The 26,099-nt window shown below is 35.0% G+C and overlaps 1 protein-coding gene across 12 annotated transcripts in view; it reads right to left on the reverse strand.

The window, feature by feature from the left end:
• Positions 1-23,712, reverse strand: part of LOC141397067 (uncharacterized) — a 99,858-nt gene extending 76,146 nt beyond the window's left edge. Inside the window, exons 1-3 of one of the 12 annotated variants that reach the window (XM_073972927.1) lie at positions 23,670-23,690; positions 17,417-17,568; positions 16,924-17,073 (exon numbers count right to left, since the gene is read on the reverse strand). In XM_073972927.1, the coding sequence (XP_073829028.1) occupies positions 16,924-17,047 (124 nt within the window). In that variant the 5' untranslated portion in view covers positions 17,048-17,073; positions 17,417-17,568; positions 23,670-23,690. Of the gene's footprint in view, positions 1-16,923; positions 17,157-17,258; positions 17,569-23,376 lie in introns of all 12 variants that reach the window. The other 11 variants (XM_073972917.1, XM_073972920.1, XM_073972918.1 and 8 more) reach the window with 11 other exon arrangements.
• Positions 23,713-26,099: the final 2,387 nt, after the last annotated feature.

Here is a 26,099-nt window from a genome sequence, read left to right on the forward strand (position 1 = left end):
CCTCAGGAACTAAATTTTAATGAAATTTCAATTTTAGTGTAGTAGAACTTTTAGGAAACAGCATGGAACAGAGTTTCGTTTTCGTAGAATAATGCCCGAGAGTTTCCTCTTTCAGCGCATATTTATTTATTTGTGTTTGACCATTTTTAATATGTAGGAAGATATAAAAAACACAAAAACACAATTTTTTTAATGAAAAATAGTAAAAAAAACTCAAAAGTTAACTTTTGATTTCCTTGATTAACTTGATTTCCTCTGCAAATACCAGACCGAATTTGACCGCTCATAAATTTTCAGTTAGCTTATTGTGTTATCTGTCTACGTTACAGGATTTTGACCAGGAAAACCCGATTCTACGCCACTGTGCGACGTTTATGTTTTTTATATGGACAAATGGGAAACAAAAACGATTAACATTAGGTGTGTACGAGGGCGGTTCGGAAACTTTTTAGCTTATCAATGAAAGAGAATAATTAGTTTTTCAAAAATATTTTTATTTTTCAATATAATCTCCTAAAACTTCAATACCTAGTCCAACACTTTTCTAGCAATTCTATCCCTTGATTAAAATAGTTTTCCTCAGGGTCTTCAAAATAGTGGTTTACAACTGTAATTGCATCTTCATTTGAGGTAAAACGCTTGCCAGCAAGGAATTTTTTTAGATTTGGGAACAAGTAAAAGTCACTGGGAGCTAAAGCAGGAGAATAAGGTGGGTGGTCAAGCAACTCGTACTTTAATTCGTTGATTTTAGCCATAAACACTCTTGTGCGCTGGTGCGTTGTCTTGATGAAAAATTATTTTTTTGTGTTGTAAGCCAGGACGTTTTTCTCGAATTTGTACATTTAATTGATCCAAAAGGTTGCAATAGTACTCTGAATTTATTGTTTTACCCTTTTGCAGATAGTCAATCAATAAAATACTTTTGAAGTCCCAAAAAACCGCTGCCATAACCTTACCAGACGATTGAATTGTTTTTGCCTTCTTTGGGGCACTTCCTCCAGCTTCAGTCCATTGTTTGGATTGTTCTTTTGTCTCTGGAGTATAGTGGTGGATCAATGTCTCATCAACAGTTATGAAACGGCGCTTAAAATAAATTTTATTTCGCTTAAAACGATCCAAACAAGCTTGAGAAATGTTCATTCTTATGCGCTTTTGATCGACTGTTAACAAATGCGGCACCCATCTTGCAGAAAGCTTTTTCATCTGTAGTTCTTCATGCAAAATTAAATGGACTCGATCATTTGAGATGCCCATGATATTAGCAATTTCACGCACTTCTATTCGTCGATCATTTAATACCATATCATGCACTTTGACTACAATTTCTGTTGTTGTTGCTGTTTTTGGACGTCTACTACGTGGTTCATCTTCAATGCTTGTACGACCACGTTTAAATTCAGCAACCCAATTTTCTACTGTTGCATATGAAGGAGCACTTTCACCTAACACATTCACCATATCATTATGAATTTCTTGTCCCGATAAACCTTTTTTATGTAAATATTTATAACAGCACGCATTTCTAATTTTTCCATTGTAAAAAAATTGCGGATGCGTCTTTTTTGAACACCTGTTTCTTTATGAAGGAGTTGCCAGATCGAAACAAAATTTAACATGTGTTCATAACAGAGATGGAAGTTTCCAAAACACTTAACTTTTTTCTGTTTAAAAAGTTTCCGAACTGCCCTCGTACAATAACTTTCCCATCAATTATTACTCAGCATGTTCCAGCAACCTCTCTCAATGAATTTTACTCTCTCAAACTCTCTCAAGCTAGAAAAATAGCAGAAAGTTATCGAACAACATTTTGTAATAACTTGCAAGAAAGTCAGCTGTTTCCCAAAATATATGAAAATTGTTTTTGTTTCTTTTCATATTTTTAACCAAATGGAACCAATACATAAATTTTAACAAGTAAGAACGGCGTTAAGTTCGGCCGGGCCGAACTTGTTATACCCTCCACCACAAGTTGTATTGAAGTAAAATGGAATAATTAGTTTCCTTTTGTGTATGAAGAAGACTTAATACTAAATTTCAGCAATTTCAGTAAAACAATGTGAGGCACCATTCTATGGGGGCTATTTCAAAACGTCGATCTATACCAACAAATAATAAAAAATACCGAAAATCAAGAAGTACGCTTCTATGGGGATATAGGAAGACGTGGACCTATACTGATAATACTCTTCTGGAATATTTTATAACTCTTGGAAGACGAAATAACGAATTTCAGCCATTTCGGTTGGATATTGACGTCACAATCTTCAGTATTACGAAAATCTGGAGGTACCGTTCTATGGGGGCTATATCGAAACGTGGACCTATACCGACGAATTTTAGTCAGAAATGGGGCAATATGAAAGCGTGGACCTGTACAGACATATTTCTGGCGAACAGTTTTATATCACATTGAAGACTAAATACCAAATTTCAGCCACTTTGGTGGAATATTGAATACACAACCTTCAAAATACGAGGTACCTTTCCATGGGGGCTATATGAAGGCGTGGACCTATACCTAAAAATTCCGAAAATCGGGAGGTACCGTTCTATGGGGGCTATATGGAGGTGTGGACCGATACCGACAAAATTCTGGGGGAAAGTTTCATACCCCTAAAGAAGACTACGTACCAAATTTCAGCCATTTTGGTAGGATAATGAAGCTAAAACCTTAAAAATACCGAAAATCGGGAGGTACCGTTCTATGGGGGCTATATCAAAACGTGGACCGATATATCCCATTTTCAATACCAACCATCCTGCAAGTAATAAAAACTTCTATCTTTAAAATTGCGAGCTGTATCTTGATTTCAACAGACAGACAGACGGACGGACTTACGGACGGACGGACGGACAGACGGACATGGTCAAATCGACATAGAATTTTATGCTGATCAATTATAGGGTCTCCGACGAATATTTCGATGTGTTGCAAACGGAATGACAAATTTAATTATACCCTCCATATGGTGGAGGGTATAAAAATTGCATTTTTTCTCATTTAAAGCAATAATCCAATCCACACCGATTTTGAATCTAAAACATTTGATATTGTAAAATTTTCTTAGTCAAAAATTTTAACATTTCAAGTTGTTTACATTGAACAGCTGATTAACAGTCAGTTTACAAATTTTTACGGGACAAATTTTCGCAGCAAATATTTGAAAGTTCTCAGCCACAGAACTGTCAAAACACCTCTCTTAACTCGCTCTCTTTTACTGGACAATTTTGTTATCGAACAGCATTCAGTAAAAATTTATACGAATTTGTACAAATTATTGGGTTATCGTACACAGCTATTGCTGTTATACATTCTGCTGTCTTTCCGGTAAATTGGTTAGCCATCTATAACCAAAATTTGAAACTATTATCAAATGCATTTGTTTCTGTCTTTATTTCTATACGTCTTTGTGTGAAGCAAAGAAATAAAGACAGAAATATAGTGAGAAACAAATGTTATGTCAGGTTAGTTATCTCATGTAGCTCTAAAGTTTATTTTCAATTGTATATCTGCTTACAGTGACTTCAAAAATTTGCCGATGATTCTGATAAATTCAAATTTTAAACTCATTTGTGCATGAGGGTTTTTCACCGAATCACCTTATAATTAAGATTTTATGTAATCTTATGTAGAAACTCATCACGCTATGATGCAGGCATATAAGGTTGTAAAAGTCATAACCCTAATATGCACTCATAGAAATGAGAAAAATCTCCCTTGTCCTTTCTGGGATGTTTGTAGAACAAGTATTATTAAAAAAGTAGGACAAATTACAGAGTTAGCGTGAAAATAATTACATAATCACATTGACAGTTCAGGGTTTTTTGGCATATTGAGAACCGCCGTGTCAAATTACAGCCTAAAATAAAAATAGCTGTCTGTTATGTAAGGAGCTTGTTAGATTGTATCTATCTTATCCACCTGCAATACAACCCGGATTGATTATTTTTTCAAAATGCAACATCTAAATCTTTGACCCCGATAAAAATGAATTATGTGCCATTAAAAGAAACACCTTCGTAGATAACAGTTTACTTAAGTAAAACCACAAGTCGTTAATCCCCCCGTTTTATGACAACTTTACTTATCTGGATCATCATCGCAGCATTTTTAAGCTTACACAAAAATTCATCATCATCTCTTGTTTTTGTTTTTTGTTGGTGATGTAAGTGAAGTTAACCAAAATATAAACATAAAAATTTTCATTTGCATGTTAATTGAATTTATTGCATGTCACGCTTTTCTACAAAAAATATCAAATACAACAACAATTATTACGTTTTTGAACATATACTGTTATTTTGTTGTATTTTTTTCTTCATCGTCTTCCTTCCATTATCGTTAAAATGTTGTAGTGGGTAATTTCTAAACTGGTTTTCTTTAACTCTGCACCTAACTTTGCAATTTTCTTGGTGTTAAGATGTGCTTTGGTGCAGATGGCCAATTTGTGCTGTTTGTTTCTCAAGACATTTTTTTAGCTCTAACCGTTGCAAGATCAACCACTTGGAAAACAGAAAACAATCTTGTATTTTGTCATTTTCTCAGTTCACTGACAATGGGACAACGACCGACCGATCAACTACTTTCTCCATAGCCACCACACTGTGAGTTGCAAATTTAGTTGATGTTGATTTACGAAGTTGTTGGACCGTTTGGCTAAGAGTGGAATTTTGTAAAATGAAATTTACAAAAGAAAAAGAAATATTGAAAACATATTTTTGTCAATAACCTACATGGAATATGGAAAATTAATATTTGTACTTTTGGAATGCCACTGATCGTAGTAGCTGCACTGTCGGACGCGAAATTTAAAAACTTTTTTTTATAAAATAGTTACCTAATAGGATTAAATGACCGATGTTGGAAACTAATACAGAACTCAACATTCATGATTGAGGAACACACTAAACATAATAATTAACAGGTAAGAATGGCGTTGTATTAAAGTAAAACTGAACAATTATTTTCCTTTCGTTTATGAAAAAGACCAAACACCAAATTTCGGAAGGTACAGTTCTATGGTGGCAATACGAAGGCGTAAACTTATAACTGCAAATTTTAGGTGGAGAGTTCTTCACCCCCATCGAAGACTAAGTTCCAAATTTCAGGCATATTGGTGGAGTACTGCGGCCACAACCTTCAAAATACCCAAAATTTGGATGCACCGTTTTATAGGGGCTATATGAAGGCGTGGACTATACCGACAAATTTAGAGGAGAAAGTTGAATACCCCCAATGAAAACTTAATACCAAATTTCAGCCATTTCGGTGGAATATTGAAGCCACCTTCAAAATACCGAAAATCGGCAGGTACACTTCTATAGGGGCTATACGAAGGACCTATACCGACAAATTTCATATGGAAATTTTTGTACCACAAATGAAGTCTAAATAACAAATTTAAGCCATTTCGGAGGAATATTGAAGTTACAACCTTCAAAATACCAAAAATCGTTAGGTACCGTTCTATGGGGGCTACATGAAGGCGTGGACATATACCGACCGATATACCCTCAGCCTGTGTGAATTGAAACTTCCATCTAAGGACGGATCGAATGTGTTTAGAGTCTTTTCAGAATTTTGTGGCCTTTTTTGGACATTTAAACTTGCTGACAAAAATGTGGATTGGGATTTAAGTTCAAAAGTGTTGCTGATGTGGATCTTATTTTGGAAGTCATGTCATGACCAAATTAGTTGCCCCGTTCAAGAGATATCGTGCATACCATATTCGAAGTGAAACAAAGTTTGGACAAAATATGACAAATTTCGGACCAAATCGGTTGATCAGTTCGAGAGTTATCGTTCTCTCCAGCCACTACATATGGTGCCATAGGGGTTTTTTTACACATTTCGGACTGTTTTCTCAAGAAGTATGGACTTGCTACTGAAAAACGTTTACCGTCGTAATTGAGGCAGCGAACGCAAGTTGCTTCAACAAAAATCAAAGTGATTCGAGAGCAGGCCTTAAAATGAACTTATCCGAAATTTTGTGTGGGAGGTACCCGAAGTAGTGGACAAAGATATTCCAACCTGATTTATATCTGGTAGATATATTAGGATGGAGCAAAGTATGGAGCAAATCGTTCACTTCCTTCAAGTGTTATCGTGCGCACAATTGTTACGAACTTTTTTACTTTTGTGGGGGAGGTACCTGAAGGAGTGGGCCGATATGGGTTATCTTGTAACTTAAACTCCATTTGAACAAAATATTACGAAGGCCAAATTTTTGGCCGAATCGCCAGATCCGTCCGAGAGTTATCTTGCGCTCCACCCACTACACACGGTGTTATAGTGTTTTTATTTTGCAACTTTCAGACCATTTTCTCAGGAAGTATGGACTTGCCCCTGATGGGACTTGTATCGGGTGCAGTGAAATACAAGTTGCAGCAACAAAATCAAAGCGATTCGAGAGCTGGTCCTAAACCGAACTTTTCCCAAATTTTGTGTGGGAGGTACCCGAAGAAGTGGACCGTTTGAGTTTATATTGGAACCTCATCTATGTCTGGTAGAAATTTCACGATGTGCAACGTGTGGACCAAATCGGTTACTCCCTGCAAGAGTTATCCTGTGCACAAATTTTCCGAACATTTTCGAAGTTTTGTAGGGGAGGTACCGGAAGGAGTGGACCGATATAACCCATCTTCGAACATAAACTAATTTTGAACAAAATATTACGAAAGCCAAACCTTGGACCGAATCGGTTGATCGGTTTGAGAGTTATCAGGCGCACCAGCGAGACAGACAGACGGACGGACATTGCTAAGTCGACTCCAAATTGTCTGTAACGGATTTCGTCCAAACTAAAACCATTATTTCGATGAGGCACATTTTGCCCGTATGAAAGTGTATATCATAAATGCTGAGGGTATAAAAATGCATATAGAAATGTCTTCAATCGGTTGGCAATCTTATATGGGGATAAATCAAAGTGTGGACCTATGTTGATAATTGTTGGTGGAGAAGTTTTGTGACCACTGGGAACCTCACATGTCGAACTGCAGATAATATAATTGTTCCACAAACATCCCAGACGGGGCAAGGGAAATAAACAGTAGGTCCCATATCATTGAGTTAATATGAATCGAGGTGCACTCATTGATATGAGAGATTCTACCTTGTCGAACAGAAAATTTATAGCTAAAATCCTCAAAATACAGAGGTACCGTTACCAAAACATAAACCAATGTTGACAATGTTTGGAGGAGATGTTTTGTGACTACTCGAACCTCAAATGTCAAAATACCGAAAATCGTGAGGTACCGTTATATGGGTGCTGCAACAAAGCGTGGACCTTTGTTGACAAATTTTGGTGGTGATGTTTTGTGATCACTAGGAACCTCGACTATCAAATTGCTGGTAATTCGGTCAAAAATTGTAGCTAAAATTCTCAAAATACCGAAAATTGGGAGGTATCGTTATATGGGTGCTATACCAAAACTTGGACCTATGTTGAAAGTTTTCGGCGGAGTTGTTTTGTGGCCACTGGGAACTTCAAACGTCAAATTACAGGTAGCAATTGTAGCTACAATCCTCAAATACAATCTTCAAAATACCGAAAATCGGGAGGCACGGTTATGTGGGGGCTGTACCAAAACGTGGACCTACATATGTTGACAGTTTTCGGTGGAGATGTTTTTTGACCACTAGGAACATCAAACGTCAAATTACAAGTAGTTTGGTGAAAAATTGCAGCAAAAATCCTCAAAATACCGGAAATAAGGAGGTACCTTTATATGGGGGCTGCACCAAAACGTGGACCTATGTTGACAGTTTTCGGTGGAGATGTTTTTTGACCACTGGGAACATCAAACGTCAAATTACAGTTAGTCTGGTGAAAAATTGCAGCAAAAATCCTCAAAATACCGGAAATCGGGAGGTACATTTATATTGGGGCTGCACAGTGTGTCCAAATTCAATATTTTGTGCCAAAAATGCAAAAAACAAATTGTCGAAAATTCCCAAAAATTGTATATGAAGGGATAGAAAACATGCTAAGAGAGAACAACAAAAATTTCGTTGGTTGTACCGTTATAATTGAAGTAACGGTACCTATAACATGATCTTATTTTCGTTAAAACAAATTCTAAAAATCGCAAGGATATTCGTCGATTTTGTGAGGACCATATTATCACGAGTTATTGGAATTTTTTAATGGTTCTTTTTGCTATCCGATAATATGAAACCTGACGTATTAAATTGTGCTTAGAAGTAAATGTATTTGCGTTTCTGTTCTGTATAATAACCTGATTTGTTTTGAACATTTTTACGTGTATATTTTTAATAAGTTCTTTTTTAATAGGATATAACTAAAAAGTTTCACGGGTTCCACTGTTGTAATGGTACCTACATATAGAGGAGCTCTCGAACTATCAAATTTTCAATTGAGAAATTGCGACCAAGTGCGACGCCGAATAATAGGCCCTTTATAACGTTACCACCCGATCTTACATGTTTTGAAGATTTTACCTACAGTAATCAACAGATCTAGCTAAAAATTTAAATATAACGTTTTCTACGAGTAAACTATCTCCTTACTAAAAATTGTATATATAGGTCCACGTTTTGATGTAGCCCCCATATAAGGGAACCGCCCGATTTCAGGTATTTTAGGGTTTTTAAATACATTTTCGACACGAAGTTGCTGCAATTTTGCATTTAGGGTTCCTAGTGGTCAATAAACTTGCACACACAATATTGTGGGCATAGGTCCACTTTATGATAGAACTCTCATATAACGGTACCCCTGATTTTTGGTATTTTGGAGTTCAAAGATACATTTTCCGACCGAATTATATATTGATTAATATTTGCAAATATAATTTGCTAATATTCAACAAAATGAAATAATGAAAATAGTTTCATTGTTGACAGACTGTCATTCTTTTATTTATGGCAACAATGACGTCGCCATTCATTGATAATGGCCCTTAGTTGGTGATACTGGCGATCAGCTACGGTATATGAATCAGCTGTCGTTAACATAGTCCCACGCTTTTGAATAGCACCCATAAACAAAAACAACTTAATTTAAACACCGATATATTACCATTTTTACGCTAAGTAAATATTCCTCTATGAATTTAATTAGTTAAATTTTTGTTATAGTATGCATATTAATTGAATTATTTTATGTTGTTAAAACACAAGTCTGTATTTGAAAATATAGCGTTTTATGTTTCTATAACTCCGAAGCGTGTTTTAAATACTCTAAGAAATTATCAATTCTTATTTAAATGTATCTAAATTACACAAACTTTAAAATATCGAAAACCTCTTTTTATTCATTTAAATTCTATAGAAGACGTTGACCGAATGGCTTGTAACCACAAGGAATAAAAGATCCATGTCTGATAAACATCTCCTCCAAATTTCATAGCTCTATCTTTATCCGTTTAGAAAATATAGATTTTTGACACAAAAAACCCATTTTGGACACACTGTGGGATGTAGCAAAACGTGAACCTATGTTGACAGTTTCCGGTCGAGATATTTTGTGACCACTGAGAACCTCAAACGTCAAAGTACAGATAGTGCGGTTTAAAATTGTAGCTAAAATCTTCAAAATACCGAAAATCGGGAGGTACCGATATAGATAATTTTCAATAACAAACTTCCTATTAGTAATAACATGTGTATATCGACTTAGAATTTAATGCTGATATTTCGATGTATTACAAATGGAATGACAAGTTTAAACAGAGGTAATAAAAATATGGATATAATCGTGGGACCTTAATTGCAATCTCATCAAAGTGTATTACTTTTTATCAGAGATGTAGTTAAACGGGTAATAGTTATTCGGTCTCCTCCCCCGGTATAGTATTTTTTAAAATGTTTGTATATTTTTTACTACACATTTTTATAACGAAGGTATATGGCGAAAAACAAAAATTTTTTACAATCGATGAATCCGAGTTTCACCCTTTCAGAATTCGCGAACTGTTAACATATTCTATATAGTATGATATACATTCTTTAAACTGACGTGTTTTAGGAGGAATCCCATAAGGTCGACCATTAAAATTAATTTACGTGGAAGCTGTGTTGGCATCAATGTAGAAAAATAGGTAAAAATGGGTTGAAGCCAACAAGTTTTTTATGCTCCCTTCCGATTTTAGGCTTAACCTTACATTTTATAGACATATGCCCAAAGAAAGACTCAAAGAATACTTCATGGGCAATATGATACTAGTGTATCATTTTTCGATATATCCACTGCATCCACCTAAAATTGATGCTGACATTTTGAAGCCGGAATTTCGGGGTTTTTTGAATTGTTTTAATAATTCGGACGCGCAACAAGATAATATTCAAAACTCACATTAGGATTATAAAACTCGTGATTCTACGTCGTTTAATGCATATCTCATGAGTGTGCTCCTTACAGCATCCTAGTAATTGGAGTCTAAAGGCCAATATTTGATGCGTGATTTTTTTTAAAAAACCTATTTTTTGCGTTTAAAATTTACAAGTGTCATTCAATTTCCTTTGTACCCCTCGTGAATTTAGTTTTTTTACGAGACGGATTTAATGAGACCTTCCGCGATCGAATCCATCCACTAAAACCGCGGATATAGATACCCTGAAAATAGGAAAAGCAGCAAAAAATTATTTCGACAAATCCGCGTACTAAACCGCGATTTTCTTGAAATTTTTTTACTTAAATTGAATCCTTTATACGCGATTATAATATTTGCGAAAACGCGTGTCATAAATTACAGAGATTCGCGTGTAATATGGGTTTTTCACCAAAAATAGAATGTGGAGGCACATCCGCGGTTCTTGAAGAATCTAATTAAAATTGGTATATTTGGACGTATTTTTGATTGGCGCTGACGAAACCGGATGCGCATCAAAATCGTATGAACATTGCGCGACTTTTACCAACTTTAAGGTTTTTTGCAGTGTATGATGTAACTGGCGGCACACAATGGCCCCTGAGTGAATCATCGAAATATGCATAAATTTTGAAAGAGATTGATTCGCTGTATCCAAAAACGGATGCGCATCAACCGACTTTAACTAATTCGCGAATAACGGGCTTTTTAATTTTAATATTAATTGAATGATTGTAATTTCAATATTACTCTTAATTTCCTACCCTTATAAGTTATCACAGTAATCAGTTAAACTCTCGCGATGGTAAACCATATTTTTTGAGGAAGTTTTAACAGTATACATTCATTATTCTATGGGATTTTAGCAAAATAGTTGGAGAACTCCCAAATATTTTTTTCTAATTTTTAGAATCAAACCAAAAAAATATTTGCAACAATATTTTCCAACAATAAGTTTTTCTCTTTTGTTGTTGCTATAATATTCAATTTATGTACCCAATCTCTATAAATTTGGTATGATATTTTTCTACGCATTGTCTAGATTCCGCATATATTCTTTCATTTATTTTTTGAGGGTTTGTACGGATTCTGGGAGAGGATAATTTGGATTTACTTCAAAATTTTTTATTATTTGTTGACTTTCCGCGAAAATAATAATAAATTTAATAACTATTTAAACATCTACGAATAGATATGGACTGCTGTTAACGATTTATGCATACATTTTCTCATAACAACAAAAAAGATATTTTTAAATATTTTTTCTTTATATGAGAATAAAAACCGCTATAACTTTTGGCCAATTTCGTGAACGCGAGCAGATTTGAAACCGGATTTTTTTCCTTTACCTCTGTACCAAAAATCGTAGATGTGCTCGTAAAAAAAATTTTTAATTTTTTTCAAATGGAATTGTAAAGGAATTTTGTTATTCGCCATATACACTTTCATACGGCCAAATATGCCTCATCGAAATAATGGTTTTAGACCCCAAGTATGTTTGGACGAAATACGTTTCAGGCAATTTTGAGTTCATTTAGCTATGTTTGTCCGTCTGTCTGGCTGGTTGGACCGCACGATAACTCTTGAACGGATCAGCCAATTTGGAACGGATCAGCCAAACTTAGTTTAAGTTCGAAGTTGGGTTATATCGGTCCGCTCCTTCCGGTACCTCCCCAAAAAAGTTCGAAAATGTTCGGAAAATTTGTGCGAACGATAACACTTGAAGAGAGTAACCGAGTTGGTCCATACTTTCCAAATCGTAAAATTTCTACCAGACATAGATGAGGTTCCAATATGGACCCAATCGGTCCACACCTTTGGATACCTCCCACACAAAATTTCGGAAAAGTTCATTTTAATGCATGCTCTCGAATCGCTTTGATTTTTGTTGTAACAACTTGTATTCACTGTCCCCTATACGACGGTACATGTTTCATCAGGGGCAAGTCCATACTTCCTGAGAAAATAGCATGAAAGGTGCAAAAAGACCCTTATGACTCCGCCTGTAGTGGTTGGAGAGCAAGATAACTCTCGAAGGATCTGCCGATTTCGTCCAAAATTTGGATTTCGTAATATTTTGTCCATGCTTAGTTTAAGTTCGAAGATGAGCCATATCGGTCCACTCCTTCTGCTACCTTCACAAAAGTTCTAAACTTTCGCTAAAATCGTGTACACGGTAACTTTCGAAGGTAGTAACCGAGTTGGTCCATACTGTGCACATCGTAATATTTATACGAGACATAGATTAGGTTCGAATATGGACTATATGTGTCAACTTCTTCGGGTACCTTCCACACCAACGTTCCGAAAAGTGCAGTTTAAGAGCTGCTCTCAAATCCCATTGATTTCTGTTGTAGCAGTTTGTATTCGTTGCCCCCATTACGACGACACAAGTTTTTTTCAGGAGCAAGTCTATAGTTCCTCAGAAAATGGCCCGAACGCTGCAAAAACCCCTACGACATCAGTAGCTGGTGCGCCCGGTAAGTATCGAACGGATCAGCCGATTCGGTCCAAAGTTTGGCCTTCGTAATATTTGTCCAAACTTGGTTTATGTTCGAAGGTGAGCCATATCGGTTTAAAAAAAGTTCACTAAAATGGTACGCACTATATCTTAAACGGACATGTCGATTTGGTCCAAGGTAAAGTGTAAGAATTTAATACTTTAAAACGATTTTTGCTATTTTTACCATTAAGTAGCGTTCATAAATATTTCGCATGTTCAAGAAAGTTGTTTATTGATGCCATTGCTACACTATTGTGGTTGATTGTTTTCTTGAATTTTGAACGGTTTAGTATCTATGGAGCAGAAGTCGAGAAAAGAGGATAAAAATCGCAATCGTTTTGCTATTTTGACCATTAAGATCCGTTTCTACAGAGTTCGTATATTCTAGAAAGATGTTTATTGAGATTTGAGGTACATTTTTGTAGTTGGTTGTTTGCTTCAAATTTGATCCGTTTGATTACTGTATAACAAAAGTTGAGAAAAAATTTGAAAAGAAATTTGACCATGGCGATTTTGACCTTTCAGGTGAAGTTTGATGGATTATATGTGTTCACAATTTTTGTTATTTAAGACAAGAGCTACAACTTTGCCTCTGAGACAAATTCAAATTTCCCAACGGTTGAGAAGATATAGTTCTGACTAAACGACCCTTTTTACATCAAAGATTCACACTTTTGGAGGTCTATAACCGCAAAAGTTAATGTGATACGAAAAAACGGCGAGACACGTGTCTTTTCATTTGTGGTGTTCTATCACAGTGTGGAGTCAAAATATGGTTAATAAGACATGTCTCAAAAAATTACAAACAGTGATATTATTTAAAACATTTTAATTGTAATTCCATTAATAATTCATTAAATTTCACTTTATTAATTTATGTTTAATTCAAATTTGTATGGCCTTAGTCTTAAGGCCAAAGAGGATATATATGTATATATGTACACTTTGATGCCATCAAAAATTTGTCTCATCAAAATAATAGTTCGAAGGCATCAACCGATTTGGTCCAAAGTTTGGTTCATGCAATAGTTTGTCCAAACTTAGAACAAGTTGGCCCATAAGTCTACTCCTTCGGGTACCTCCCCCACTAAAGTTCAAAATTTTTCGCTAAAATTGTGCACACGATAACTTTCGAAAGGAGTATTGATTGCATATAGTAATACTTCCTTCAGCTTTGAATATAGGCTAAATGGAAAGAGTTCTATCCTCAGCCTGTGACATAAAAAAACCAGTTATATGATACCCCACAACACTGTGAATATGTAAAATATATTACCGATTTCATTATAACTTGGCACATTTATTTCTAGACCAAATTCCGTGACACATTCCAAATTTCATTGACATCGGACGGATATAGAGCCTGGGAGCTATATTCAAATCTGAACTGATTTTCACCAAAAGCAATAATTTGTTATTCCGTTTGTAACACATCGAAACATTGATAAGGGTAAAATTCTAAGCCGAAATAACCATGTCCGTCCGTCTGTTGAAATCAAGATACAGCTCGCAATTTTTGAGATGGAGCTTTGTAATTTGGTACAGAAGTTTCTATTACTCCTAGGATGTTTGGTATTGCAAATAGGCTATATCGGTCCACGCTTGGATATAACCCCCATTAAAAGGTACCACCGTATTTCGATATTTTGAAGGTTTTAGCCTCATTATAACACCGAAATGGCTGAAATTTCGTATGTAGTCTTCGTTAGCGGTATAAAACTTTCCCCCAGAAACTTGTCGGTACAGGTGCACGCCTTAGTATAACACCTATATAACGGTACCTCCCGATTTTCGGTATTTTGAAGGTGGTGACGTCAGTATCCCACCGAAAGTATCCCTAATTTCTGTATTTTGAAGGTTAGCCACATTATTTTACAGAACTTGCTGAAATTTGGTATTTAGTCTTCTTCACAAACGAAAGGAAACTATGTAATTGTTCCATTTTACTTCAATCAGTAGATCTACATCAGTAGCTCTTTGAATGATGTTGGTCAGCGTATTCGCAAATTAAATGAAGACCTTGGCAATATCAAGTCGGCCAAAGCTAATGGTCTCCTCTTAAATCGTAACAAGTCCAATTGTCTTGTTATACACAAAAATAAAAAAGTGTCCATTGAAAATGTAGAACTAATACTAAATCAAGAGAAAATTGATGTGGTTTCACATGCCAAAAATTTAGGAGTAATTTTCAATTCCTCACTTAGATGGGATAATCATGTAAATATCGCGGTTGGACAAACATATGCCAAGTTACGTGCCTTCTGGTTAACTCACTCATACACTCCACAGAACATACGAGCACTTTTGGCGAAAACATTTTTGATACCCGGACTTACATATGGCTGCGAGCTGTTTGCTAACTCCGACGCTAGGAGCAAACGAAAACTAAATGTGGCATATAATAGCATCATACGTTATGTCTACGGTATCGAAGATTCCGACATGTGTCTCCATTTACTAATTGCCTTTACGGTATGAGTTTCAATTCTTTCCTTAATATGAAAACTTTAATTTTTTTTTACATAAGATAATCACCAAACAAAAACCGAAACACCTTTTTGACAGAATGCAATTTGCCAGATCCAATAGAGGTAGGAAAATTGTACCATTGAGACGGCGAAGTCTGGTATCAGAATGGCAATTTTTCATTGGTACTATACGTCTTTGGAATTCGCTGCCAAATCAAATACAAAGCAGCAACAACGTATCAGCCTTCAAATTCAGACTTAAAATTTTTTTCTGAATAATTTGTATTCTTTTAAGCTATTGTAAGCAAAGCACTCTACACCATTTACATTCCAAACATTTTTTGTATTTTTCGTATTTTTTATAATTTTGATCATTTGTTTTACACCCCTTAATTGTAACTTGTTTAGCTTAAGAAGGATTTATAGTTCGCCAAATAATCCTGTAACTATAACTTATAAGATTCCTATCTTCTTGTGCAGGAGTAACAAAACCGAATAAATAAATAAAATAAATAAATACAACTCGTGGTGGAGGGTATAACAAGTTCGGCCTGGCCGAACTGAACGCCGTTCTTACTTGTTTTTAGAAATTTTCGTCATAACCCAACTTAGATTTTTATGAAGATAAAATTTGACCACAAACACTTATTTAAATTTTCAATTTTAAAATTTTCTCCAATAACTACTGAACCGATTTCCCTGAGGGAAACCTTCCCTGTACCCTACTTTTTAAAAATGCTATATCTTCATAAATAAAAATTAAATATCGTTCGTTGGTTGAGAACGGCTGGACCGATTTGGATAATTTTTTTGAAATGTTTGTTATAACACAACATAGGTTTTCGTGGAATGAAAATTTTATAATGCCCACTTTTTCAAATATGTTATATCTACAAAACTACAGAACCGATTTGGAAATTTTCAGGGAATGTGCAAAGTTTGCCGTTGTAATTTATATTTTATGAATTTTGGATGAAGAGGGGTACCTTTCCCACGCCTTTCTTATGAACGCTATACGTATTTGCCAAACTTATGATTATATCGGAAAAAGAGAAAAAGGCATGCCTTGTTAGACATTACACTTGATCATAAAAAAATCCTTGTGAAACAGGATGTACGGGTGTATCCTTGCGCAGGAGGGATATACTAAATATTAAGGAAAGTACTTCGTTTTCAATACAGAGTGAATATGCATCGATATTCGAATACAACCTTTATGTATACCCAGGTTTTAAAGGGGGATTCTATTCAAAGGAGCAAAATGTTTGTTTCAATTTGCGCCTTTATTTTGTTTTCGTTATATAATTCTTATATAACTTGGATTTGACTCAGTTTTCTCCAAACACATGATACAATATATAATAAAACTTCAACACTTCATATCTTCTATAAATATGACAAAAAAATTGCTGCTGAAAAAAAAAATTTTTGGGGGTTCTATTCAAGTAAGAGGCAGTGTATTTTAATAAAAAAAGAAAAGATTGACAAAAAAGACAAACAAATATATTTTTGGCCACGAAATTTGCGTTTGCAACCACATTGCAATGGTTTAGCGCTAACCCATATTTAGGCCATCAAATTTTTACCACAATTTAAGAATTAAATGTAACTTACCATTTTTCTTTTCTGATTTTTTATCCACTTTCTCCTCGGTATCCTTGGAGGGTTTAGCATGGACGATGTTCAACAGCAAATAAATACATAAACCCAAATAGAGCGTTTTCATTTTTGGTAACATTTTGTATTCTTTAAATGAATAAATAACTAAACGCGTATTTGGGAAACGAACAAAATAAATGCAAGAAAAAAAAAACAAAAAAAAAAACTTGAAATAATAAAACTAACTTCTGCAATTAAAAATTAAAAAACAATTAATTAAAACCAAACAAAATAACCGGAGGCAGGAAAGGTCATTGGTAGATTATTGCAAACAAAACTACAAAAATTACAATTTAAAATGTAAAAGGCCGGTAGATATGAACGGGTGTTACGTTTTTGTTTTTCTTTCATTCAGAATTATTATTGTCTTCACATTTGTTGCTTTTGTTTCATTCTGCGGTGCATTCGATAGTAATTGTTTTTGGGGTTTTAAACAGCTAATTCTTACATTGACTGCACTTTTTTAATTTGTTATTTTTATTTTTTTTTTTCTTGCATAGCAAGTACTTTATGTGTTATTTATGTATGTAGTTTCGTAGTTGTTGTTGTTCTTTTATACACGCAACACTTGCCGATTAATAAATGCGGATATTTGATACGCTTATATGCAATAATTGTAATTTGTAATTTTTATTATGGTCAGTTGGTTGGTTTGATGTTTCATTGAGGTTTGCTTTGCCTTCAGTTATGGTTTATTTTCGATTTTATTTTCAAATTACTTGAAGCCAATGTGTTTACAAGCAACTTGGCCAATACTTTTTTTTTCAAATTTTTCGCTATTATTTGTTGCTTTGGCTTTGAAAAGTTGTGGTGCATAACAATTTTGTAAAATTGAGTCATACTACGTGCTTAGAAGAAAACAAAATGTAACAGAACCCAACTTACAGCAACAAAATTATAAGTTTTCAACTCTTTGTTGTTGGTGATATTCACCTAATGTCAGACACATAAAAACATTTTTTTACGGATGTCAATAGAAGGTGTTCTTTACACGAATCGTTGTTATGTAATTTAGTTGTCCAACAAGTGCATCAGGTATCACGGTCGGCTTGACAGAATATTATATACAATTTAAATTAAATACGTTAAAATGTACTGTAATAAAATGAACATAAACAAGTGGGTAAATCGTTAAGTTCGACCAGATTAAATTTTTAAAACCCGAATAACAAACATTATCTTTAATTGTGTAAATAAAGTAATCTCCCTTCGAAGAAACATTTAGTGGATAACTAAACAGTAGCGGAATATTCAGCGAATGTAGCAAATGTCCCAGTGTATATGATCTATGGATTGCACATGATCTATGGATTTTTGGCACCTCTTAGACACCCATGATGGGATTAGTTTCCGGTTTTGTAACCCACCCTAAAAACACTACAATGATAAACGGCGCCGCCCATGTAATACCCTACACCACTTCCTCTGGGCACTATTTTTCCATGAAATTTATTTTATGTGAATGCGACAGGTTATAGGTTATTTTTTTATTTTCTAACGGACAGACGCACTGTGGGCGAAATCCAAATCTAGCGGGGAAAAATTAATAACTTCTAAACTAATAGAGGTAAGCGGCTATAATTTGGTGCAGATGTTACTTATGTGTATAGGTATGATTACACTGAGTATGGCGAATATAGCTCACCGTTAAAGCATATCGTCCTCGTAACGGTACGTCCGCATGTAAGGTATTTTGGGTATGTGGACCACATTTCACTGTTAATTTTGCTGTATTTTGGTATTTAGGATCTTCAGGGGGTATATAACCTTACTTCCAATGATGGGGGTCTTAGATCCACGTTTTGGTTTATCCCTGAGATTTTCGTTATTTTGAATGTATTCTTCATATTTTTCTATCAAATTGATTGTACTTTGGTATTTTGGGTCCTAAGTACACACAAAACCTCCGTACCAAAAATGTTCGACCTAGATCAACGTTTTTATATAGTGCCCATATATATAGGTATCTCCCGATATCCAGAATTAAGAAAGTTTTAGCAACATTTTCCAACGGAAATGGCTGCAAATTTTGTTTTCGGGTTTTTATTAGACAAAACACCTACACACCAGACATTATTCACTTAGGTTCACGTTTTGGTACATCCCCCATACAAATGTAATGCTTTATATTACGTATTTTCATGTAAAAATGGGTTTAAAAAATTGTTGATAACATAAAAAAGGCAAAAAAAGGCAGACGAAATGTTGGGAGTAGATACGGAGTATGTAATTTAATATTAAAAAAGTCCTGTAGTGTTTCCGTGTGTTTCCCATAAGTTGCACTTTACTCAAAATGCTCTAAGTAGAAAAAAACTCATATAAATGTTTAAACATTTTTTCCAGAATATTTACAACATCCAATAATGCTATTATTATTTTTTTTAATAAACAATACTTCCAAACTATCTGAAAAAATTAAATTACGGTCATATTTACTTTTTTTGTCCATATTACTTGTCATCAAAAAAGTCGATTTTATCACTTGCAAAAAAACTCCTAGTAAATGTACCGTTATAACGGCTAATAACCATTAAATGCAATACTGATTGTTATTTTTAAGTTTAAAAATACTGCATTAATGAAAGGCTAAATAAAAAATGTCAGTTTTTTAGTGGGATATTGACTTCACAACCTTCAGAATTACGAAAATCGGGAGGTACCTTTCTATGGGGGCTATATTGAAACGTGGAGCTATACCGACGAATTTGAGTCAGAAAAAATTTTACCTCCAGCAATGGCTAAATACCAATTTTCAGCCATTTCGGTGGGTTGCTGTGGCCACAAACTTCAAAAAATCGAAAATCGGAAAAAACCGTTCTATGGGGGCTACATGAAGGCGTGAACCTATACCGACAAATTTCTTGCAGAAAGTGATATGATGCTAAAACCTTCAAAATACAAAAAATTGGGCGGTACCGTTCTGTGGGGGCTATATGAAGACGTGGGCCCATAACGACAAATTTCACATGTTAAGTTTTATACCCCATATAAGGACTAAATACCAAATTTCATGCATTTCGGTGGAATATTGAGGCCACAACCTCCAAAATACCTCAGATTGAGAGGCACTGTTCTATGGGGGCTATACTAAGGCGTGGACTTGCACCGACAAGTTTCTGGGGGAAAGTTTTGTACCACCAACGAAGACCAAATACCAACTTTCAGCCATTTCGGAGGAATATTGAGGCTACAACCTTCAAAATACCGAAAATCGGGTGGTACCGTCCTGTGGGGGCTATATGAAGTCGTGGACCCATAACGACAAATTTCACATGGCAAGTTTTACACCCCATATGAGGACTAAATACTAAATTTCACCCATTTCGGTGGAATATTGAGGCCACAACCTCCAAAATACCGCATATCGGTCGGTACTGCTCTATGGGGACTATATGAAGGCGTGGGCCTATACCGACAACATTCAGGGGAAGATACCCCCAGCGAAGTTTAAGTGCCAAATTTCAGCCATTTTGGTGTAATAGTGAAGCTAAAACCTTACAAAATACCGAAAATCGGATGGTACCGTTCTATGAGGGCTATATCAAAACATGGACCGATATAGCCCATTTGCAATAGAAACTTACATACCAAATTACAAAGCTCTTAAAAATTGCGATTTGTATCTTAGGCGGGCGGATGGACAGAGGGACATGGTTATATCGACTTAGAAGTTTGCCCTGATCAAGAATACATATACTTTATAGGGTCTCTACGATAAATATTACGATGTGTTACAAACGGAATGACAAATTTAATTGTACCCTCCAGCCGTACATCAACACTTAGGAAAGTCTTTATCGGACAACAAACTTTTCGCTTATATGCTATTTAATGGCTGTTGTAGAATCGTTTTGAAATTTTTAACAAAGGTACTCGATATGAGGTTTTTTGCAGGTAAGCCCATAACGTATTTTGTCACCTACAGCATTTTTGAAATTAGTGATAGGTTATTTCATTTACGTCTACTACTCCTGTTATTATTGTTTCGTACAGTCATATGCTGAGGGCATATTTCTGTCAACAAAACTGACTGATACTATTTTACTTGATTATTGATCGATTCGGCAAAAGTTACAGAATGCTATTTAATAAGGACTTTTATTTTTTTTTTAATACAAATTTCAATTTTCGAAGAAACATAAATCTGTAACTGTAGCCAAAACATTCTATCTTTCTATTATGATACAAGAAATAACAACAATAAATAATAACATCTTTAGCTTCTAGTAATTGTATGTTCATATGCGCTTTATCTCTGGTATGTTGCGAGGGCTGAACGATAACTATCTGGCCTAAAGATGAAAACGCGAACATTTACCATAAAAAATAGTTTTATTTTCTTAAGTAGACTCCAGCATTATTTATACGCTTGTTGAATCCTTTTTCCCAGACACTTCCAAAAAATGGGTTTTGAACTCCTTTGCAGCATCTTCTGGCTACGAAAATCGTTGACCACGCCTTTTTTCTTGATATGCTGGAATCAAATAAATTCATTGGATTAGGACTGTACGGCGGATGACCCATAAATTCCACGTTTTGTCCGGTCAAACAGGTGCTGGTTTGAATAGATGTGTGAGAGCTCGAATTGTCATGATGCAGAATGATTCGCCTTCTATTCTTTCTTCTTTTCTTCGCATCCTTTTTTCGAATTTCTCAAGCGACTTCTGGCAAACAAATTGTAGTGTACCACTCACAATTATCCGTCTTTCATTTCTGAAGCCGTATAGTCGCCATACTGTCAGCTTTGCCGAAGAAACAGGCAACCATTTGCTTCGAAGTGCTTCTTACATAAATAACTTTCGTTGGATTTAGCTCGCTTTCGAAGACCTAAACGGTGGATTCTTGTTTTGTTTCTGGCTCCTAAGCATAGATCCAAGATTCGTCGTCTCTGACGATTTTATAAACGTCTTTTGAAGCACAACGATAATTTTCGTTCACTATTTCTTTACACCAATCCACAAGAGCCTCTTTTTGAGCCATTGTCGAATTTTTCTGGATCTAACGAGAATAATCCATTTTTGCGGCCAGGTGTTCATGCAATGTCAAATGTTAGTTAGTGAAAGAAATGCCCAAGGACGCTTCTAAATGCCAAAGACGGTATATAACATGGCGATCTTGAATTATCAGTTCACGCACGGCTTAATTTTTTCTGGCACAACGGCCGATTTTGAATTCACGATTGAATTCATTAAACCAGTTTTTCCTAGTCCTATAGGATGCCCCTTTATCAATATACGAAGATTTAATTTGATCGATGCGCTCTTGCCTTGATTATCCACGTTGAAATTTTTGAAAAATGGTCGGACCAAAATGTTCACAAATAAATTACATTTTTTTGCAAACTGATTTTTTAAGTCACTGTAAACAACACAACACAAGGTCGTATGACAAACTGTCCTGTGTACGTATGGCCTACAAACTGTCAAACTGTCCAAAAATATTTCAAATGGTGCATGACTACACGTGGTGTTGCCTAGGCCAGATAGTTTTCGTGCAGCCCTCGTATCATGTATTTCAATCATGTATGTATTACTGGACGGCGAAAATATGTCGAAATTATATCAAAGAAATTTTGTGTAAAACTTGAACCAATTGTTGGTTGTGTAGTGTTTTATACGGTCGGCTCCGTCCGACTACAGCCCTCCTCACTTGCTTCAAATTGGTAAAATTATCATACTATGTACACTTTATGACATTGTGTAGGGTATCTAAAGGTAGGTGTCTGACGTGCCTATTGAATCTCCGAATTCATTTTAATAACCAATATTGCTCACAGGTTCTTTATATGTATTTATCCAAAAATTGTAATTACACTGTTAAGATTCCAACACGCCAGCAACCAGAACATGGAGGTGTGTTCAAAATGTTTAAATTTTAATGTTTTCTATACCAAAAATTATTTTCAAACAGCTGCATGCTTAAATTGCATTGAAGCGGTTATGGAGTGTATGTAATATTATTTCACATTTTTAGGTTATCAGATTCATCACTTCTCCACCAATAAGTTGGTAATTAAAACATAAATTTTATAGTTAATCGACTTCTACACGAAATACACTTATTCCATTACGTGTTTGCAAACCACAAAATATTAAGCCACTCCAGCTATCGATGCAGGTCGTTTTTCCATGCATAAATCAAGTGAAAACTTTAAACATTTCCTGTATAACTCGGAATTCAAGTGTCCATACGGATATTAAATTAAGCGTAAACCAAAAATTATGCAAACATTTTTTTCCACTGGAGATTTCTTTTCATTTGACCATTTCACGCTGACTTGTCCGAGATAGTTATGACGACGGAATAGACATAGACATGCAATTTTCTTGTTTTGGGTCTTCAATTTCCTCTTTTTAATTTTGCAAATTCGAAAACAAACGCAACTTTCCAAAGCCAGACACGACTAACACTTATTTTTCAGTATTTTTGTTGCATTGTTGTTTTTTAATAACACCAACATGACCATAAAAATTACACCTTTAACTTAAACTTGTATGTTGCTCCAATAACCAGAAGAAAATTGAAACAACAAAAACAAATAACACGCACACACGATTTCAGATCTTTTAGTCAACGAACGAACGTCTAGCTGGTTTAGTTAGCAGCGAATTTCGTACGTTTTCCTATACGTTCGTTGAAGTACCAAAGAGCCGTTAGAAGAACGTCCGATTTACGTACATCCGCCGTTAACATGTGCTTACCACGAACGTTACAAACTGTTTGAATTGTGACCAAGATCATAATAGACCATAATGCTGCACAGCCAGACAAGGCAGGCAGGCAGACAGTCATTAAGTCAGGGAGCTACCAGACGACAACATGCATAAAATTTTCAAAGATCACAAAATGAACTCTATTTTTAGTTCTCTTAAATAGAAGAAGGGGTTCATTTCTTGTAATTCTCTTAATTGGAAATCTCTTAATTTTTTCCTGAGCGAATGAACATCAAACTATTACTCATAAAATCAGCTGTTCAAGTTTATTTCTTGACTTAAACGAATCTACCGCATATTTACCATGCTTTTGTTGATATTTGTTTTCGTTTTTAGTCCGGCTTTTGTTTTGGTCAGCAGTTTCGTTGGCTAGCTAGTCTGGCTTAATCAATTCAAACAAACAACATTGCCTTAACGCCACCATCTTACAATGAAATGCCGGTAGTGTTTCGGTCATTTAATTCTTGAAACCAGTTTTATGTTTTGCTGACTTTGTTTATTTTAAGTTTTTTTATTTGTAAACGGAATTTTGGGTTCGTTTAATTTTTTTGTACATGTTTATTTATTAGTTTTTGTTTTATATGTCTTTTCTGCACTCCAGTTCCGTGAATTTTCCGATGTCAATTTGTATTGTTTTTATAATTTAAACTTCAAGTTGCACAGCGAATAATCTTAATATAATTGGTTTTTGATCGATGAAGTATGAGGCTATACCAAAACTTGGACACGTCCTGTGAACTACCCTGTAGGAAATCTCTATTGACTTATTACTGGCATTATCACCAGTACTACTAACCAATTGTAGACAACCCAACGTATTTTTTTTCACTAGTGACACTGGAACTGGTATGACAGCAGTAAGTCTCTAGTTGCTTAAGGATTTGGAGATAGTGAGTCAATAGTTCATGAAAAGTCATGTAAAAGCTAATTACACAGTACCAGATAACCACTACTTTTTTGTCGACATTTTGGATCATACGAGCCCTAACCACTATTAATTCGTACACAGAGCATATTTCAACAATGTGTTATTAAAGTTTGTATATTAGGGCGACCCAAAAAAACAAAATATTTTTATTTTGGAGCTCCTAGCTCCCAAATTTGTTTCCATTTGATGCAAAAACCTTATATATGAAATTTTACGGGGATTGGTTAACGTTAACCCGTATCTACCGAGCGATCTTTGTTTCCATAGTAATTTGTATAGGGTCAAAGGTGCATTTTCACGAACATTTTCTAAAGGCCGCAATTATGGTCCAATCGATGAAAAAACTTTAGGATTTCATTATTGTGGCTAAAAAATGATCTCTACAAAAATGTATGACGATAGGTTAACGGTAACCCGTGTCCCCTGGCCGCTCTTTATTTTTCATAGTACTTTGTATGGGGATCAAAAACGAATTTTCCGAAAATCGCCTTACAGGCCATATTTATTTTCCAATCGATGGAAAAACAATTAACCAGTATATTATTGTGCCTAAAAAATGAATCCTACAAAGATTTATGAAAATTTATTCTCTTTAGACAAGCATTTGATGTTAATTAAGTTTCATGTTAAATAGTGAAAAAATACCTGGTGTACGAATTAATAGTGGTTAGGGCTCGTATTAGTAGATTTTTGGAGCAAACTGAATAAGACAATTGACTTAGTTCAAACAGTAACACACAAATTTATTAAAACTGTATATTTAATATATAACGTATATTTGTATATTTTAATATATTTTTTCTTAATCGTTTTTTCAAAATTTTGTAATTTTGAACGGATAGAGATGCTCTATATATATGAAGGCGTGGACCTATTACGATGGAATATTGAGGCCACAACCTTCAAAATTCCGAAAATCGGGAGGTACTGTTCTATGGGCGTTATATGAAAGCGTGGACCTATACCGACAAATTTCAGGTGGAAAGTTTTACACCCCCAACGAAGACTAAATACCAAATTTCAGTCAGTTCGTGTTATATTGTGGTCGCAACCTTACCGAAAATCGGGAGCAATGTTCATAGAATAGAAAAAAAAAATCCATAAACAAGAAATAAATCGCTGGAGGGGTTTTAAATAAATCATATATTATATGAGGCTATATCAAAACATGTCCCTATGGCAACAAATTTTGGGACGAAAAAGGATAAAAACTTGAAAGTACCTGAAATCGAGCGGTACCGTTATATTTGCGATATACCACAATTTTTGGTGCACACGATTTTTGACCACATGGAATTCTAAATGCCATATGACAGCCAATTTTGGCCGAAAAGGTAGACAACACCTTCACAGTACTTGAATTTGGGCGGTATTGTTATAAGGATGCTATACGAAAACGTGGACCTTTGTCCACAATTTTTGATGGAGAAGTGTTTTTACTAGGGTTATTACTTGTTACAACCTCGTATCCCTGCATGATATTTAAATGA

This window comes from Musca autumnalis, unplaced genomic scaffold (genome assembly GCF_047663935.1).
Source record: "Musca autumnalis isolate F117 unplaced genomic scaffold, ASM4766393v1 scaffold_3, whole genome shotgun sequence".
NCBI lineage: Eukaryota > Metazoa > Arthropoda > Insecta > Diptera > Muscidae > Musca > Musca autumnalis.